This window comes from Tribolium madens, unplaced genomic scaffold, assembly GCF_015345945.1.
Source record: "Tribolium madens isolate multiple individuals breed KSU strain unplaced genomic scaffold, Tmad_KSU_1.1 Scaffold_11;HRSCAF=98;Tcas5.2_LG3b, whole genome shotgun sequence".
NCBI classification, from domain to species: domain Eukaryota; kingdom Metazoa; phylum Arthropoda; class Insecta; order Coleoptera; family Tenebrionidae; genus Tribolium; species Tribolium madens.
The window spans coordinates 4,091,316-4,110,585 of record NW_025400975.1 but is presented as its reverse complement, the minus strand read 5'-3'; the positions used below and the strand labels follow the sequence as shown (position 1 = coordinate 4,110,585).

At 32.9% G+C, this 19,270-nt stretch overlaps 5 protein-coding genes across 9 annotated transcripts; 3 read left to right on the top strand and 2 right to left on the bottom strand.

Moving 5' to 3' along the window:
* The first annotated feature begins 3,830 nt into the window (after positions 1–3,830).
* Positions 3,831–4,571, top strand: LOC123015508. The gene is made up of 3 exons (XM_044415276.1): positions 3,831–3,985; positions 4,115–4,342; positions 4,396–4,571. Exons 2-3 carry the CDS (start codon positions 4,150–4,152, stop codon positions 4,569–4,571), a joined length of 369 nt encoding a protein of 122 aa, XP_044271211.1. The 5' UTR covers positions 3,831–3,985; positions 4,115–4,149.
* A 2-nt stretch (positions 4,572–4,573) lies between these two features.
* On the top strand, positions 4,574–5,017 carry LOC123015517. The gene has a single exon (XM_044415288.1). The coding sequence runs from the start codon at positions 4,574–4,576 to the stop codon at positions 4,745–4,747; it is 174 nt and encodes a 57-aa protein (XP_044271223.1). The 3' UTR covers positions 4,748–5,017.
* Positions 5,010–5,698, bottom strand: LOC123015501 (cold shock domain-containing protein CG9705). Its single transcript, XM_044415264.1, has 3 exons — positions 5,537–5,698; positions 5,367–5,489; positions 5,010–5,317 (listed from the first exon to the last, which is right to left on the bottom strand). The coding sequence occupies exons 1-3, from the start codon at positions 5,608–5,610 to the stop codon at positions 5,170–5,172; spliced, it is 345 nt and encodes a 114-aa protein (XP_044271199.1). The 5' UTR covers positions 5,611–5,698; the 3' UTR covers positions 5,010–5,169.
* Positions 5,699–6,012: 314 nt separating this feature from the next.
* Positions 6,013–7,929, top strand: LOC123015495 (E3 ubiquitin-protein ligase RNF25). Its single transcript, XM_044415250.1, has 4 exons — positions 6,013–6,158; positions 6,208–6,276; positions 6,324–7,023; positions 7,685–7,929. The coding sequence occupies exons 1-4, from the start codon at positions 6,142–6,144 to the stop codon at positions 7,757–7,759; spliced, it is 861 nt and encodes a 286-aa protein (XP_044271185.1). The 5' UTR covers positions 6,013–6,141; the 3' UTR covers positions 7,760–7,929.
* LOC123015467 (protein FAM135A) lies at positions 7,205–18,620 on the bottom strand. 5 transcript variants are annotated; one of them, XM_044415237.1, is made up of 11 exons: positions 18,438–18,619; positions 15,509–15,608; positions 14,883–15,326; positions 12,758–12,863; positions 12,554–12,625; positions 11,359–12,505; positions 11,127–11,312; positions 10,646–10,991; positions 8,462–8,673; positions 8,253–8,412; positions 7,205–8,199 (listed from the first exon to the last, which is right to left on the bottom strand). In XM_044415237.1, exons 2-11 carry the CDS (start codon positions 15,583–15,585, stop codon positions 7,926–7,928), a joined length of 3,024 nt encoding a protein of 1,007 aa, XP_044271172.1. In that variant the 5' UTR covers positions 15,586–15,608; positions 18,438–18,619; the 3' UTR covers positions 7,205–7,925. The 5 variants fall into 5 exon arrangements, with proteins under 5 accessions (XP_044271172.1, XP_044271165.1, XP_044271156.1 ...); XM_044415230.1 differs by having other exon boundaries at positions 11,359–12,625; positions 18,438–18,620; XM_044415221.1 differs by having other exon boundaries at positions 12,554–12,863.
* Between the last annotated feature and the right edge of the window lie 650 nt (positions 18,621–19,270).

Sequence of the window (19,270 nt, the reverse complement as noted above, 5' to 3'; positions counted from 1 at the left end):
AAAAAGTTTGAAAAATTGGCCAATTAACCAAAAATGATTGGAAATTAACGTCAAAATTTTAATTTTCTTCCAAGAACCTTGACTTTAAAGCAACACAAAACTTAATAGAGCAATTATATTGAATTAATTTTATCGTGATTTAACAAGAAAAACACCGTTTCACGATCATGAAAAATAATAATTGCGCGAAAACTGTTTATTTTAATTAAGTTTCAGTTTCAGTGCACTATTTTTTTGTGATTGAATTACGTGATATGTTAGTGAAATGGTAGAAGATGGGTAGGTCCCCGGCAAGGTCGTGTCGGTGAAACAAAAGATGCACTAGTTAAAGACAACCAGACCGGTATGAATAAATAATATTAGAAAAATTTATGATCGTTGTTGACGAAATAAAGGATCGTCTCACGGCCATCCACACGATTTTTTCATCCTTTCGCGCATCTAAACACGTCATTTTATTTTCTAAAGCAGGTCATGTGTTTTACATTTACTCGAAAATAATAACTAAACGAAATGAATTCGTGTTTTGAACTGAATTCCCGGTCGGTGGCGTTAAAATACATGACTTTGCACCTAGAGTTGATGCAATGGTGATTAACAATTCACAATTACGGCAAGACATTTTCTACTTATCCTAGATTGGCGGTTTATTGAGATACTTAATAAGTGGTTCTGCAATCTCAAGCAGTTAACAGTTTTTTTCGTTGTAAATGTAAATTACAAGAAAATCAAAAAATCAAATAAAATGTAAATAATTCTGCGCTTTTGTAAATTTTCTGTTTGAAAATAATTAAAATCACAATTAAGTAATAACAGTTACTCTTGGTGAAAATCTAGCAAAAAAAACTTTAAAAGTAATAAAGTGAAGTTATTTTTTGTGTGAAAATTGCAAAAATAAAAATTTAGATTAATGAAATGTTTCAATTTCGATTTTAATACAGAATTTATTCAAAATTAATGTATTTTATACAAATAATTGCTTCAATCCCAATTTTAAATGAAGCAATTTGTGATATTTTCGATCGATTTGGCTCAATTTTAAGCCGGAAATCAACCTGAATCAAAGTATTTCAACAGAATAATGATTTGAATAAGAGTTTTCTTCCAAAATAAAAAAAATTGAGCAATTTTTAATTCAATTTTGCTCGATTTTAATACAGAATTTATTATAAATTAATGTATTTTATACAATAATTTCTTAATCTTAAGCTGAAATGAAACAACTTGTGCCATTTCCAATCGATTTGGCTCATTTTCAAGCAAAAAATTAACCTGAATCAAAGAATTTCAACAAAATGATGGCTTAAATAAGAGTTTTCCTCCAATTAGGTATTATTTTTTGGTATGGAAATGAACCAAGTTACAAACAATAAATACGTGCAAAAAATTAACAAAAAGCTTCAAAAATAATAAATTTTAATTATGTAAAAATTACGAAAAAAATTGAGTATTTTAACAAAAAATAAATAATCAGAAACAAAAATTCAAAAAGCCTAAATGCATTCAAAATAACTGAAAAAAAAAACAAAAACAAACAAAACAAAATTTTGTAATTAAAATAATGAAAAAAGTATATAAAGCTTTAGAGCATTTTACTGTAAAAATTAAAAAATCAAAATTTGCGTTTGGTAGAGTTGTTTCCGGTTTAAAGTTTCGTAATTAAAAAAATCGTATCTAGGACTAGGACTAAACACTTTTCGCAAACGATTTTACCAAATTGTTTTACAAAACATTTTAATTTTAACTTACCGTATTGGTAAAATTGACAAAAGAAAAAAAAACAAAATTTTTATGCCCCTCCTCCATATAAAAAAAAACATTTATTTCAAACTTGTTTTATTTTATAGTTTTTGACGCATGGATTTTGATAGTCCTAAAATTCTTACCCAAGTTTTTCCAAAAACATTTTTTTTTCAATTAAATTTAGTTTTATATAAGCAATAATTTTTCTCGTTGTAGATAATGTAAATTACAAGAAAATCGAAAAATAAAATAAAACGTAAACAATTCAGCGCTTTTCCAAATTTTCTCAGTTTGAAAATAATTAAAATTACAATTAAGTAATAAAAGTTACTCTTGGCGAAAATCTAGCAAAAAACCTTGAAAATACTAAAGTAAAGTTATTTTTTGTGTGAAAATTGCAAAAATAAAAATTTAGATTGATGAAATGTTTCAATTTCGATTTTAATACATAATTCATTCAAAATTAATGTATTTTATAAAAATAATTGCTTCAATCCCAATTTTAGGCTAAAATAAAGCAATTTGTGATATTTTCAAGCGNNNTATTTTATTAGTATAATTGCTTCAATCTTAATTTTAGGCTAAAATAAAGCAATTTGTGATATTTTCAAGCGATTTGGGTTTATTTTAGTACCGGGAATCAACCTGAATTTCAACAAAATAATGATTTGAATAAAAGTTTTCTTCCAAAACAAAGAAATTTGAGCAATTTTAATTCAATTTTGCTCGATTTTAATACAGGATTCATTATAAATTAATGTATTTTATAAAAATAATTTCTTAATCGGCTGACATGAAATAATTTGTGCCATTTCCAATCGATATGGTTTATTTTTAAGCAGGAAATCAACTTGAATCAAAGTGTTTCAACAAAATGAGGCTTAAATAAAAGTTTTCTTCCAAAATAAAACAATTTGAGTTATTTGAATTCAATTTTTCTCGATTTTAATACAGAATTAATTCGAAAATAATGTATTTTGTAAAAATAATTTCTTCAATCCGAATTTTAGACTGAAATAAAGCAATTTGTAATATTTTCAAGCGGTTTGGCTATATTTTAAGCCGGAAATTAATCTGAATCAAAATATTTCAACACACTAATGTTTTGAATAAAAGTTTTCTTCCAAAATAAAACAATTTGAGCTATTTTCAATCCAATTTTGTTCGATTTTAATTGAATTAATTCAAAATTAATGCTTTTTATTAAAATAATTGCTTCAATTCCAATTTTAGGCTAAAATAAAGCGCTTTGAGCTATTTTCAATTGAATTTTGCTCGATTTTAATACAGAATTAATTCGAAAGTAATGTATTTTATAAAAATAATTGTTTCAATCCCAATTTTAAGTTGAAATAAAGTAATTTGTGCTATTTTCAATCGATTTGGCTTATTTTCAAGCAAGAAATCAACCTGAATCAAAGAATTTCAACAAAATGATGGCTTAAATAAGAGCTTTCTTCCAATTAGGTATTATTTTTTGGTATGGAAATGAACCAAGTAACAAACAATAAACACGTGCAAAAATTAACAAAAAGCTTCAAATATAACAAGTTAATTATTTAAAAATTACGAAAAAAATTGCGTATTTTAACAAAAAATAGATAATCAGAAACAAAAATTCAAAAAGCCAAAATGCATTCAAAATAGCTGAAAAAAAAACAAAAACAAACAAAACAAAATTTTGTAATTAATGCTAAAATAATGAAAAAAGTATATAAAACTAAAAAAACATTTTACAGTAAAAATAAAAAAATCAAAATTTGCGTTTGGTAGAGTTGTTTCCGGTTTAAAGTTGCGTAATTAAAAAAATCGTATCTAGGACTAGGACTAAACAATTTTCGCAAGCGATTTTACCAAATTGTTTTACACATTTATGGTTTAAAACGTTTTAATTTTAACTTACAGTATTGTTAAAATTGACAAAGGAAAATGAACAAAAAAGAACAAAATTTTCATGTCCCTTCTCTTATAAAAAAACATTTATTTCAAATTTGTTTTATTTTATAGTTTTTGACACACGGATTTTGATAGTCCTAAAATTCTTACCCAAGTTCTTCCAAAAACATTTTTTTTAATTAAATTTAGTTTTATATAGGCAACCAACAATACGCATAGTGCGCAAGTTCAACACCCAAGAAGAGTTTACAGTTATGACATCATAGTGTATACATCCACCTGTGCGTCGTGTAAACATTCAATTCAGGTGAAATTCTCGAGAAAACAAACCTAATTTCATTTCCAAGTGAGTAAAACATCTCATTTTTTGCTCAAGTATTAAGTACTTTTTTTTTCACACTGCAATTTCCTTCAATTAATTCCTTCCAACGCAACAATTCCTCAACCACACCCACAAATTAATTTTTGTATTTAGACCGATAGAAGAAAAATCGCCTCAAATGTACTGCAATGTCGAGCGTTTTTGAGGAAAGAGACGCTTACAAACACAACCCATATTTCAAGAAAGCTGAATTTGGCGATTTTACCCCATTTTACATCGCCGTTACGATCTGCACGATTATTGGAGTCTCAATTTTCATCTTGAACATCGTCCTGGGCTGCTGTTCCCGCTATTCCGACTACTGGAACGACAGACACACAGGTAGTGAGCCCTTTGATTTATTATTGTTTCAATTTTAACATTTTTTCCTTCAGGCAACCGCTGGATCGCCTCTCTGTGGACAGCCACCCCCCATCAACAACCCCCTCTAGACCTAACTGAATTGGAAGTCATCGACACCCCCACACAAGTCGTTTACGTACCAACCCCAGCTCCCGAAACCGAAAAAGTCGAATACCGCGAATTGCAAAAACGCGAAAGCGATATTTAAACATGTTTCACGTTTATTGGCCCGCAACAGCCTGTTTAACCCTCTTCCTCATAGTCGGGGTCATCATGGTCATGCTGCGGTACGGCCCCAAACTGTGCAAGACGCGACACGTGGCCTTCGACGACGACACCGACTGGCAGCAAAAAGCATACGAACAGAAAGTGTCCTATGCTTGAAAATCACTTTTTTATCAGTTTAGTATGTTTTCAGATTGCTGGCGGACTGTTGTGTCTGGTTGTCAGGCAACAAGTCTAGTTGCTAAGCAACAGGTCTAGTTGCCAGGTAACAGTCACAACACTTTTTGCAGCAATTTGGAACACATTTTAGAGCTTTTTTATGTATTATTAATTACTAGCCATAAAAATGATGCACTTTGAACTCACATAATCCGTCCAAGTTTTTATATTTTTGTAATTTAGGAACAATAAAATGTTTTAAGAGGTTGATTATGAGTTTTATTGATATTTGTCACATACAAAGACCTTGTAAACAACTATTTTCTCAAAATATATAATGTAGGGTAAAGAGTAAAGTAAAAAGGCAGGAAACGTTTGAAATTTTACTAAAATAAATGCATGTTGGTAATACGAGATTTGGTTTAGTAACTCTCCCACCGTTTGTGTACTTCTGGTTTCAGGTTTACAATGTGCACATGAACCGCTTGGTACTTTTCGAACTTTGGGGGAATTGGGCACAGTTGGTACTTGACCCTGTCGCCAGATATAGGAATGTACTCATCTTCAATGCTAAAAATAACACGAAAAATAAACAAACCACTTTCAACCCGGAACCAACTCTGAAATGTGGACGAAAATGTCCTCAGTTCCATCCTCGGGGGTGATAAACCCGTGGCCCTTTTCCCTACAGAAGGACTTGATTTCCCCGTATAAATTCTGGTGTTTCAGGATCCGCTCGCACCTGAAACGCATTTTTTAAATATTTACTTTAATGATCGACCGACTTACGTTGACGGTGTTCGGTTTCGTTTCGTAATCAAAGGAGATGGAATTAAAAGAGTTTTATTGTCACCACTCGACATGTCGAACGAAAAAATCAAAAAAAGATACGAGAAATACCGCCAGTGACACTGACACTTGCCAAATTTGACACTAGTGGCCTTGGCGCAGCGTTGCCAAACACTAACCCACATTTCACAAAAAAATTGTGTGGCCCATTGGCACTACTTGTGTACGTACTTCAATCAAGTTGGGACAAAAATTTGAGCTGATTCTGTGTTTCCAAATTTGATTTATTTTTTAAAAAAGCTTTTTTACCAGTTTTGACACGTAGTTGGCAACACTCATGAGACAGAAGCGTGCGGTTTACAACCACAATTTTCATTTCTTTCATTTAAACGAAATAAAATCAACAAACATTGCCATTACAATTAGGCATTTTATTAAAATACTGTCATTTATTACAAATATAACAGTTGTGAATTTGAAAATCGTTATTTGCATCACAAGTCATGTATAAGTTTGCCGACGCCGCTGCGTTTTGACAGTGACATTTGACAGCTGTGACGGGAAATTGAATTTTGGTCCCAATATTGATTAATCTCGGCCCGAAAATGTCGTTAAATGAAAGGTAAAGCCTCATTAAACTAGAATACGTGTGATTAAGGTTACAATTTCAGGGTGCAGGAAGAAATCGAGGCGTTGGAAGCAATTTTGATGGATGACATTTCCATCTCATATGGGGACAAGTAAGTTTGGTTCATTTTCTCCAAAATAGTTGTGATTTTTCCCGTAGTGGGTGTCCCGAATTGGTGAAATCGACGATATTTCCCTCAACTGCCGACGACACGGACAAACAATACGTTTGTGTGACTTTGGAAGTCAAATTACCCGATAATTACCCCGATTGTGAGCCTTTGGTGCAATTGAGGAACCCTCGAGGTTTAGACGACACGACCCTAAATCACTTGTATCGAACCATAAAGGACAAATGTAACGAGTTTGTTGGTCAACCTGTCATTTACGAGTTAATCGAATTAATACGCGAGAACCTCACCGAGAGTAATCTACCGACGTGCCATTGTGCTGTGTGTTTGTACGGATTTTCCGAAGGTGATAGTTTCACAAAAACGCAATGTTTCCACTACTTCCATTCCTACTGTCTTGCAATGCATTTAATAACCACCGAAAAACACTTCATTGAAGAACAAGAAAAATTACCAACTTGGCAAAAAAGCACGACGGGATTTCAAGCCTCGTGTCCTGTTTGTCGCGAACCAATCAGCTGTGATGTCCAAGAACTGAAGAATGCTCTTCCACCGAGAGAACTCGAAAAAGCTCAAAATTTTCAAGTCACCAAAGAACTACAAATGTTGCAAGCACAAATGAAACAATTGTTCATCTATCAGAAGAGTCGGGGCGGAATCATCGACGTGGAAGCCGAGGAAAACAAACTACTGCTCATCACCGAGTCCAGCGAAAGCTCACCGGGAGATGTAAGTAAAAAAAACACTGGAAAAGCCTTTTTTACGTCCTTGACGAGTCGCCCATGTGTGTAGATTCACTAGTTGTCATAGAAATGCGCTGGTTGCTATGGCAACGAACTGTTTCACGCCATAGCAACAATCGAAAATTCAGACCAGTGGCGGGTAATACATTTTGAGTCATTGATGTAAATAAAAAGCAAACTTTAGTAAACATTTATTAATTCAATAACATTTTATAAAACGTATACCATAGTCAGGTATGATTTCGGCATCAAAAACTTTAAAAAAATAGACGAAAGAGTTCTCTAATTAAAAAAAAAAACAAAATTGGCACCAAAATGGCACTGAAAGGGTCATTGTCACAGAGTGGGCGGAGACGTCAAGAAAAAATTGTGTCGTTTTGGTGCCATTTGATTTACAGGGTGTGTCATAAAAAACGCCACCACCTATAACTTCCGATTTGAACAAATGAAGAATCAAATAAAAGGGGTATTAAAACGGGACAAATCCGACTAGTTTGTTTTATATCAAACACCCTGTAGAACAAGAGTGCCTAGATAACACAATACAGAAGCGCATTTAAATCAGTTCTGTACTATTTTTGACATAGTTTCGTTGTGCGTGTTGGTATAAAACTTTCCGCTTGAGTTTCATACTTGATTTTTTCTAGGATTCGGGTCCGAGTGAGTTAAATGGGGTGTTGAGTCGTCAAAGATGCGATCCACGCACCAATTCAAGCAGGTGACCAAAGTGTTCAATAATAATAATAATAATAATGTCAAAAAAAGTACGTGTCATTAAAATCTACTCATTTGTGAAAATTTCGTTCTAGTGAAGGTATAAAATTACTTAGGACTAAAATGTATTTTAATTTATTTTGTAAAACTTCTATATTTAATAAATAGAATAGTTCAACGGAAATATTTGATTCCAACTACAGCCATGAATTTTTCAATAAAAAGTTCCGAATCCAAAACAGCAATATGTGCCGCTCGACCAATTAAAGCATTCGCCGTGTTTGGTAAGGCATGATGAATGTCGTAACGTACGAGGTTCACCTCTTTCTGAGCAATTATCGGGGAGATTATGTTGTGGACCATTTCTCGATAGATGGCGCCCTGATCGGAAGTGTCTTTGATCGATTCTTTGCACAGCTCGATGCGGGCCGAGTGCAACGGAACGTATCTAAAAAAGTGAGGTTGGAAAAAACTTGGCGCGAAAATTTGAATTTGTCGCACCTGTCTTGTCCCGAACCGCAAAGTAGCACGTTTTTAAAGTGATGTAAAGTGCTTTTTTGACTCAATCTGTACAAAAATGACTGGCGAGCGTCGTTGGAGTCCTTCAAGCAGAGTTGAAGGAGCGAACCCGATTTTTTCCATTTCTGCATAAACCACATGCCTGGAATTGGGAGAATGGGTGACATGGTTGGGTTTCTGATGGGTTTTACCCATGTTAACTAATCCGCTACTGTTGTACAAAGTGCCCAGATGTGGTCCAGAGAGTGATAAGAAAGTGTGCAGTCTTGGGAGTAGAAATTTCATCTGGGGCCGCGTTAAGGCAGATCGAATTATAACGTTACCTAAGGAGTGACCCACGAAGCTTATTCTCGTAGGCCGAATGCTACTTGTGTCTAAGTAATGAAGAATCTCGCTGACCAATCTAAAAAATCATTTTTTATTTTTTTACATAAATATTTTTTCTACGACTCTAATTCCAGAAAGGAAAGTGGCCAATTACCTCCCGCAGTCGTCAAAATTACAATAAAAATATGTATGTAATTATTTAAAAATAGAAAAAGTGTAGTACTAAACTCGTGAGAAATGGCCATTTCTATTCAATGAATTACTCTACTCGCTGTCAGCTCGTATCGTAAATTTCATCTTCGTGGAAATGTTCAACTTTCTCGCTCGTTGAATGATATACTATTTCCTACGACCCTAATAGAAAGTAAGTTTTTCCACTCTAATTTCAACTGCAAGTTTCAATAAAAAAAGGGACCGCCTAGGGAGCTAAAAATTTTATACAGGATAATTTTAAAAAACGGTAGGCGCTGTAGAATTTTTATTTATGCTCGATTTCAGAAATTAAAAAAAAATAAGAAATTAGAATTTTTCTAAATGTCGTAGTATATTTTGGGCTATATTCAAGTTTCTAATTTTAAATAGGGACCCATATATTTTTTTATAATTGGGAAGATGTTAGTTTTCTTAGTACATACATACAGGGTGATTCTTAAATAGACCGACAAAATTTTATCCTTGGTAGTATCAAATGAGAACATCCTGGAAAAAAATATTTAAAAAGTTCTTTGTTTAATCGTTCTCCAAATAAAATTTATTAAAGTGATTTTCGAAGTAAAGCGTACGCCACTGATGTGTTCGTAAATAGTATTAGCACAGGTAGTGGAAACCATGGTATTAATTTGATAAAAATGTACTTGATTATTGCAACAATTCATAAACGCCGTAACTGACACGGATCAAGGGGGTTTTGCCCCTAAAAGATATAAACGTAAAGATCGTACAGTTTGCCTCCATTTGTCGTTGGGAAGCTGTAATAAAATTTTGTCGGTCTATTTAAGAATCACCCTGTATACAATTATGTTATACTTTTACTAAAAATTATTGTTTAAAACATCGCTTAAAAAAATTGTTAATATTTTTTTTAATTTGAAAAAATATTAGCAATATTCTCTTTCATTTGTGGATATTACAATAATGGCATTGTCTTATTTGACACTAAGCAACTAGATTTTATTAACTTTTATTAATTTTTTTTCAACTTTGATAATTTTTTTAGACAATAATTTTTAATAAAAATAGAAAAGATTGTACATGTCTGTACCAAGAAGACTAATTCTTTCCAAATTCCAGTTTAAAATAAAAAAGTTGATTACAGCCCATAATATACTATGACATTCATAACAATTCTAAAATTGTCAGTTTAATTTTTTTTAATTTTTAAAATAAAAATTTACAGCGCTTGCCGTTTTTTAAAAATCACCCTGTATAACATCCCAAAGAAACGGGAAAACATGTTGCTAGATTTAATGGCGATGGTGCATACGGGATATCAAGAGATATGGTTAGTTTTTTTGATGGTTCGTAGGAAAAATTATATGTATTATACTATACGGGGTGATTCTTTTAGGGCCTACATTAGAAACTTTTTATCTTCTAATGCAGAGAGGAATTTGAAAGTTTGTACACAACCCAAACCGACCAGTCTAAGTTCAATTAAATTATTTTTAAAATGGCTTAACTTCCGGAACTACGAGAAATTGGCGCCAACTTTAAAATTTCAAATGGTATCCACTTATTTTTATTGCATTTTTTTATTTTTTTTCTCCAAACTGAGTAAAATGTACCTAGTTGTTAGTAGGTATCTGTCATAGTTTTTAACATATGTCAATTTTTTAGTCAAAATTTTCATTTACAGGGGTTCTTTCAAAACATCACAGCTCTTGAACCCTTTGCGATTTAAAATTTCAAAGTTGGCACCAATTTCTCGTAGTTCCGGAAGTTTATTTTGAAAATAATTTAGTTATGATTTCTATCTGCGTTAGAAGTTAAAAAGTTTTCAATGTAGGCTCTAAAAGAATCACCCTGTATACCTTGCAGTACAAACATACCTATCGGTCATGGTATCAAAATCGCTAAAAGTATCTCCTTGATTTCGCTCGGACATAAGGAAGTCGAGGTAAGCCCCAGGAAGTCCAAGCTCTAGATACGTCTTGACTAGTCGCAAATCGGCCGAATTTCCATCAAGGCCGTGCACGCACACAATCAAATGCATTCCTTCAGGCGAAAAAATACGAAATTCGTCGCTTATATGAAAATAGGGAATCGTCGAAGCGAACGACGTGAAATCAGAATACAGGATTCCGGGGAAGTTTAATTGACTTTTGAACTCGTTTTTGGCGCGAACAAACGCCTTCTCCGACTCGGACTTGGAGCCTTTGTAAAACTGATGGTATCCTAAAAAATGAACCCTTTTCCCAACCTTGACGAGTCGCTCATGTCAGCAGATTCGTATTGTTGCTATGGAAACGACACACAAATATGTACGTTACCATGGCGACAACAAGTTAAAACCAGTGGCGGGTAACTTACCCTCCTCCGGTTTTCTCTCCAGTGTGGTTTGGGTGTCCACCACGTGGTAGAGAATGTTATCAACGGCATTTATCTCCTCCTCATTGGTTCCATTCGTGATGGAACTCGAGGGTGAGTCCAAATCCCGGAATTGTTTCGGGGGAGGTAGAGCGATTTCGTCGCAGAAACTTTGATTAAATTCACAGCCTGGAACAGCCATCTTGACTTTAATTTTCCTCTATGGGAACCCCACCTTTGTTTTTCCTGTAGTTTCCATTTTTCTTCCTCGGAAGATTCAAAATCTTCCGTTGGATGCTTTCAATGTTGGTCAAGAGTCCTGTTACCACCGCATTGCCTATATCTGTGCTCGACGCCACTGAACTGCTCCTCGAGGTGATCCACCCGCTTTGCTCGCTCGTCGTCGACGATGAAGAACTGTAGTACTTCACTCCGGGGTATTGCCTCTCCACGGCTGGCTTGATATTGGGCAAGGATTCCGTCCCGGAGAGTACCAAAGGGGTGGTTCTTTGGCCCAAACACGAAGTACTCCGGACTTTCCTAACCCCAAGATTACCACCACTAAGACTCTCCGAGCTGCTACTCGAGCCCAAATCGAAGTGTTTTTGATTGTATTTTTTTGTACTTTGACGTCGCGGTTTGGGTTTTTTCCTTGGCGAGAAAAACTGCATGGAGTTTGACCGGAAGAAGTTTTGCGTGCTCTCGATGTTAAACTGTTTGTATTTTTTATCTAAAATATCGACATCTATTAAATCTATGGACGAGTCAAGTTTTTGCGAACAATTGCAGACTTTGTCGTAGATGTAAAGTCGCTTCATGTTATGCTCACTCGCTACGTTTTTCAGTTTTGATTCGTCGAAAAAATTTAACTTATTTCGTGAACACATTTGTAGTTGATCTAAGGATTTGCTATGTCTAGTGGGCTTCGAATGCGAATCTTCGTAAAAAACATCATCATTGACTAGGGTCTTCTCCGAGCATTTCCACTCCATCCCGCAGGAACAGTGCTTGTCTTTCTTTGGCACTAAATCGTCGAAGGGGTCTTGGTACTGGTCTTCGAAGATGATGGGCATGGTCGTGTTATCGCCGTCAAGGGCGGCGCAATGGACCGGAAGTGGGGGCAGTAATTGCATGTATTTGGACCTTTTGGCGATTTCGGCGACCAAGAGGTAATTCTGGTAATTGGTGTCGAAACAGCCAATCGCCGACCGGCGAGGGTTGTAAACGAGGAAAAACAACTCGGAGAAGCGCCGCACCCGAAATTGGTGATGTTTTTTGCTCAAATGTTGCTGGATTGTTGTTTTACAACTGAAGTTCAAGAGGAAATAATTCCACAGTCTTATATTATCAGCGCACAGTTCGGCGAGACACGAACTGGATGACTGGAAATTTTGGTTAAGAAGTGAGAAATTGCGACAATTGCGACTCACTTTTCTCGTGTCGTATCTGTGATGAGGTTTCAGTATTAAAGTATCGTAATTATCAGATAAAGTTTCTTCTCTCTGCATAAATAATATCTTATATTCTTTAATAGTTGTTTTAAGGTTATTGCTAGCATCTAATAGAACATCACGTGCTTCTAAATGTATTTGTGGAGATTCGTTAATTTTGCTATAAATCTTATGACTACTCACTGGAAGGACGGGATCCGTTAATGAAGAACAATGTGCCGAACGAATTTTACTCCAGGATTTTGACGATTTCGGGGCACAGCTCTGCATGTAGCGCAGGATGCCTCGTCTAAAACGATGATCACTTTGTTAATTTTTTAATAAAAATCAATTCAATCTTGAAATTTTACTTGAAAACCCCCTTTTGCAACAGTAACGAGCCGCCTATGTCAGTTAGTTCGTGTAGTTGCTATAGAAACGTACTGACATTTGTGTGTAACTATGACAACAAGCTACAAATCGTCATGGTAACAAAACAGAAAATTCAAACTAATTCAGTGGCGGGTAATTTTTTGATTAAATTTTTCTCATTTTTAATTTAAAATTAGAAAATTAAACACATTTTATTTTCTTCTTTTGCAAAATTGGGGGCAAAACATGTTCTTTCTCCAAGGAAATAAGCAATTTTTTCCCGTTTATTTCTTTTCTGTTTTCATTTTGTTTTTCTTGTTACAAAAATTTTCTTCTCTAATAAAAATATCTACTTTTTATGTGCAATGAAAAAATTGTTTTTTGTTTGTTTCCTTTTTTTATTTTTTAAAATTACTGAATATAAAAAACTAAAAAACGCAATTCCGCTTGACTTTCGCCTTTCCTCTAGGCCTGAAAATCGACAAATCAGGTCTGAAATGCGATGCTTACGCTCGTTTTTCTAGATTTAAAGCTATTTTTACCAATTTTTCTCAAAAGTGCTTAATTTTTATTTCTCTAGATTTAAGAGGTTTTCCAGACAAAAATTTTAATTTTTTAATTCATTTGTTTTTCATCTATATTTAATGCACATTTCACCGCGAAACTTATTAAAATCGAAAAAGTTGGCGAAGATGTTGCAAAAAAATCAAAATTTGGTCACAATTCCATTATTTTTAGTTTTTTCTCTAGCTTAAGAGCGTTTTTTTTCCAGAGAAACTGAAGTATTTCGCCAAAACAACACAGAAAATCGCAAAATTAGGTCTAATTGCTCTATTTTCGATAGTTTTCATACATTTAAAATGGATTTTTACAATGAAAACGTTCATTTTGATAGAATTTCTTAAAATAACTCACAAAATCGTTAAAATCCATTTTCTTTAGATTTTGGGCGTTTTTTACGAAGAAAATTGTTAAAATGTCTCCGAAACAAAATAGAACATTGCTACATTGGTTATAAAACCAGTTATTTTTGCCTGTTTTTATCAAAAATCACACCAAATTATCAAAATATTTCATTTGCTGTTTATTTCTTAATTATTTCGAATCTTTTTCATTATGTTTTTTCCTCCTTACAAAACTTCTCGTCAGCAACAAAATATCTACATTTTTTAGGTGCAATTTTTTCAGTTTTGAATTAAGTAAATACTGTTTTTTTTTGTGTTCTATCTTTTTCTTTTTTTAAAATCACTATATAATAATAATAGTTCGTTTTCATGGACAACTTTTCAACAACTATAAAAACATTACGTAATAAAAACTAAAAAATTCAAACACACTTTGGCTTGACCTTGGCCTTTCTTCCATTTAAATCATCAAAATTATGTTAATGATATTTTTATTGTTATTTTTTTGTAATAAAAAAACCCAAATTTTGTCTGGTTACCAAAAATTATACAGTGTGCTAATGTTTTATAGTAGATTTTTTCAGTATTTTTTAGTACGCTTTTGTCATCAAAAATAATAAAAACAATTAAAATTTAAACGTTCATAGTTTTGATGCCAAATTTGACTCACTTAAAAAATACAAAATTTGAATTTTTTAAATTAAATTTTTTTAGTTAAGTTTTGATAAGAAAAAAGATTAAAAATCATGAGTAAGTAATGTGAAAAATTTGCGTTTGAAATTAGTTGAAATTCTAAAAATTATTTTGGACTTATAGGAACTAAACTGAAAACAATGGAATTACAATGAATTATTGGAATTACCGGAAAATTTCGGTAGAATATTTCTGAAATTGCTTTTAGGATCGGAGATGTTTTTTTCCGAAATGACGTTGAATTTCTTAGAACTTTCGAAATTAAAGAAATTATTTTAGAATTAAGTTGAAATTTCTGTGGAATTTTTTGGAATTACTAGAATCTCTTTGGATTTTTTTTGAATTGGAATTCCACTCACTTCATCGAGGGCTGGTGCAGGGCCGTGAGTACGGCATGGATCGTCAACGAAATGGCCGAGAGATGAAAATAATCGAAGAGGACAGGCAAATGGTAGTGCAGTCCCTCCGCCGGCGACATATTCAATTGAAGAGTCCTCGACGAGACCATCACCATCGACACCGGTGAACTATCACTGAACCAAAGCTCGAGAACCAACGAGAATTCGGCTCTCTCCAGCGACTCCTTCAGGTTATTTCCGTCGACCAGCATGTGGCACCTGAACAGTACCACATCCTTCAAGGACACCTCTTCGTTGCGGTAGAGAATCTGGAAGGGACGACAGGCGCCGTAGTTGCCGAGGACGATGGCAGTACCAAGACCGGCACTCACTTCAGGGGTGGTAACCTCCACTTCGACGCTCAGTTTCGATGAAACGCGCAGAGAACAACGCACTTGGTACATTCTGACAAAAAATAAAAATTAAGTTGGCAACGTTGTATTGCCAACTTAATTTTAAGTTGGCAACGTTGAGCTTTAAAGTTGCCAATTTAAATGAATTGGCATTTTGACACTCTCCTCGCTGACGAGAATTTGAAACTTTCTACTTTAAGTTGCCAACTTAATTGAATTGGCATTTGGACTCACCCTCGCTGAAATAAATCGACATTGTAGAATTTGTACAGTTCCACGGAGAATTCTATAGTCGATTGAAGCTCACTCATAATAATTTTCAGTGCTTGGGTTCCTGAAAAATAATTTATTGGCTGAAAAACAGCGAAGTTCCTTTGGGTGTTGCGTCATGCGTCTCACTTAGAATGATTGGTAAACTAAGAAATAGAAAATGGACTCAAATTTTATTAAATTAAAATCGTGCCAATTTGGATATTAGTGCTTGCTTTTATCGGTCGTGAGTAATGGTGTAATGAAAAAAAAAATGTAAAGATGTGCACATAAATAAAGTTATCGATGTTATTGCACCTTTGAATAGAAGTTTCACCTCGTACCTTGTATTTTATCGACCGCTACCTCAATTTATATGATTGCTACAGGCTTTGCTACGCTTTGGCTGCATCACAATAAAACAAAAAATTTAAATTGTGGCACATTGAAAGAAATAAGACCGAGTTTAAGTATAGTTTTTGGTGCAGTAGCAGAATTTACCTAAATTTAGAGTTAGATTGTTTGTTTTTTCTTTTTGCAAAAAAGTGAAATTTTTGATCATAAAAAAGATCCAAGAAAAATCGAAGTAAGATGATGAATCACTAGCTTTCACTTGACATTTTTTTTTAACTATCATGTTTTTTTTTATAAAATAGCCTTAAAATTTTTAAGAATTAGTCATTTAGAAAAAGTTTTTTCAAAAAAGTTTTTTTTTTCTTTCTTTTATAATGATATCAAAAATCACAAAATTTGTCCAAACTGCTTTTCTCGGTTTCTCTAGATTTAAGAGCGTTTTTCACCGAACAACTTGAAGAATAGCCAAAACAAGACAGAAAATCGCAAAAATAGGTCTAAAATGCGACACAGTCAGTTTTTCACGATTTAAGTGTTCTTGGACTATTTTTATCAATTTTTCTTTCTTTCTTTCTCTTACGTTTTTCAACGAAAAATTATAACTACTGGTGGATAATGCAACAAGACAGATTAGATGGAAAATTTCTTGTGTTTCTCCAGCCTTAAAGCGTTTTCCACTTATTAAATAAAATCAAAAGATTTGATTAAAATTTAATTTTAAAATTAACTTTTTAATTTTAAAATTTTAATTTAGTACTTTTTACTGAGAAATTTACTCAAATCAGAAGATTTGGCCAAGATATTGCAAAAGAAACTACAATTTGGTTACAATTCCATTATTTTTACGTTTTTTATCGATTTTTTTAAATTAAGTATTTTGCCAAAAAAGACAAAATCGCAAAATTAGGTTTCATAATTGCTCTATTTTTGTCAATTTTTTTACGTTTAAAGCGGTTTTTTATATTAGTTTGATAGATTCTGTTAAAATAACTCACAAAATCGCAAAAATACATCATTTTAGCCTCTCCCTTTTGGGTATTTTTTACAAAAAAAACCTTTTATTGTTGCGTATTTCCTTCAATTTAGAGATTTTTTTTAACAAAAGACGCACTAAATTCTACAAATCTGGGAACAATAAAAAAAAATTCTTAAAATATTGTAAAAATTGCTTTATTTTCGTCAATTTCAAGCGTTTTTCACTACGAAGTTTATTAAAATTATAAGTTTTTGGACAAAATAACACGATTTTCGCCAGTTTTTAGAAATACAAAGCAAATTTGTTTCCAAAAAAATCGCCTTAACCTTGATAGTTTTTCCAAATACTACAGAAAATCTCAAAACTCAGTTAAAAATGCATAATTTTTGTTTGTTTTAATGGCTTTTAGGCGTTTTTTTACGAAAATAATTATTAAAATTTTTCAAAACAAGACTGAAAATCGCTAAATTGGTTTCAAAACCAAAGCTTTTGATACTTGTTTTTAGAGCGTTTTTTAGCAAGATACACAATGAATTCTACGGATTTAGACAAAATAATACAGAAATTCTAAAATATTGTCAAAACTGCTTTATATTTATTGCTCTAGACTTTTTCACCAAAAATTTTATTAAAAGATATTGGGCAAAATAATACACAAAATCCCACAATTAGGTCTAAAATGTACTATTTTCGGCATTTATTTTTTAAAAAAAGCTCCCTAACTTTGATAGATTTGGTCTAAATAATACAAAAAATCACACAACTGGGTCTAAAATGCATAATTTTCGCCTGTTTGAGCGCTTTTCACTGAGAATGTCAGCAAAATTTTGCCAAAACAAAACTAAAAATCACGAAATTGGGCCTAAAGTGCACTATTTTCACTTGTTATGTTACATTTAAAACGTTTTTTTAATGAAAAACTCACTGAATTAGTAAGATTTACATGCTTTTTTCCATTGTGGAAACAAAATTCGAATTGTTTTTTCTAAAAAGTGTTAATTCGGTGTTCAAATTTCAACTTGAACTAAATATCAAGAAACCAATTTGGTAACAATCTTTTTTCATTAAATATTTTACATCTTCCTACTACATATCGATTGGACAAAAAGTATCCAATAAAATTCATATTTATTAGACGTGACATTTAATATTGGGCTATAAATGTTAAAACATGAATTTTGGCTTTATTAAATGTCAAAACTGGGGGAGGTTTTTTCACTCTACAACAATACTACCCACTTGAATGATTCATTCTTAAACTATGAAAAAAATTCGCGTGTTTGCATAAATTTTGTCCCCATTCATACCTAATTGAGTTCCTCATTAAAATCCCACAGAAACAATGTCTAAAAATACTCAAACAGCTCAACATAAACAAACCCGAATTTTTCTCGAAACCACAAAAACTCACAGGAAACGTCCTATAAACCCACCACCCTTCATTAGGCGAGCCCTTTCAAGGGCTAAACCGACGGGCTTGTCCTACAATCACTCCCAATCCAAACAAATCATTTGTATCTCGAATTCCAAGTCAGAGAAATAATTAAAAAACTCGCACTCACATTGATCTAAAAATAAACTCACCATCACATTTCCATCGGAGCCCACGTTTTTTATTGAACTGATTTTGATTATTGTAGTGGTTTTGATTAAAAGAGGCGGCGCAGGCACTAATTTAGCTAATATTATTATTATTACCGAAAAAATTCGGGAGCATGAGCTCGGTCCAGGCAACCAAGTTATCACCCCTGTCCTATTTTATGGCACTGTTAGGCGTTCACCCAAAGCGCAGAAACCTGCGCAGTGAGGGACTTGCAAACCTGTCATAAAATATCCACATTATTTATTTATCTCTCTATTACATGTTTTACGCCAATCTTTGAATTTTTTTTCATTGCACGAGAAGATTCAGCGAAATTTCGGGTAATGGCAATTGGATTGGTTAATTGGGGTGAGAAGTGCGCAAAAACGTGAAGTTTTACTCAAAAATTTTTCATATTTGGAATAATTATTGATAACGATCTGTAATGACGATTCAACTAATAAATAATAATTGATTGACATGTAGTGATAAAAAACAAATTGATAATAAAATTAATCTCATTTGACAATTTGTAGACGTCAACAGCAAATTATTACGACTAAATGCGCAAAAATGACAAAACCAGTTATTTTAGACTGTTTTGCAACATTTCAATAAAGGCTACAAATCTGGGCAAAATAATTAAAAAATTCTCAAAAATTGCTTAGTTTTCGTATATTTTTCTAAATTTGGCGCTTTTCACAAAGAAATTTTACTACATTTAGAAGTTTTTGACAAAATAATACAGAATCACAAAATGACAACTAAAATGTATAATTTTCGACAGTTTTACATTTTATTAAAAAAAAACTTTGATAGATTTAGAGAAAATTAT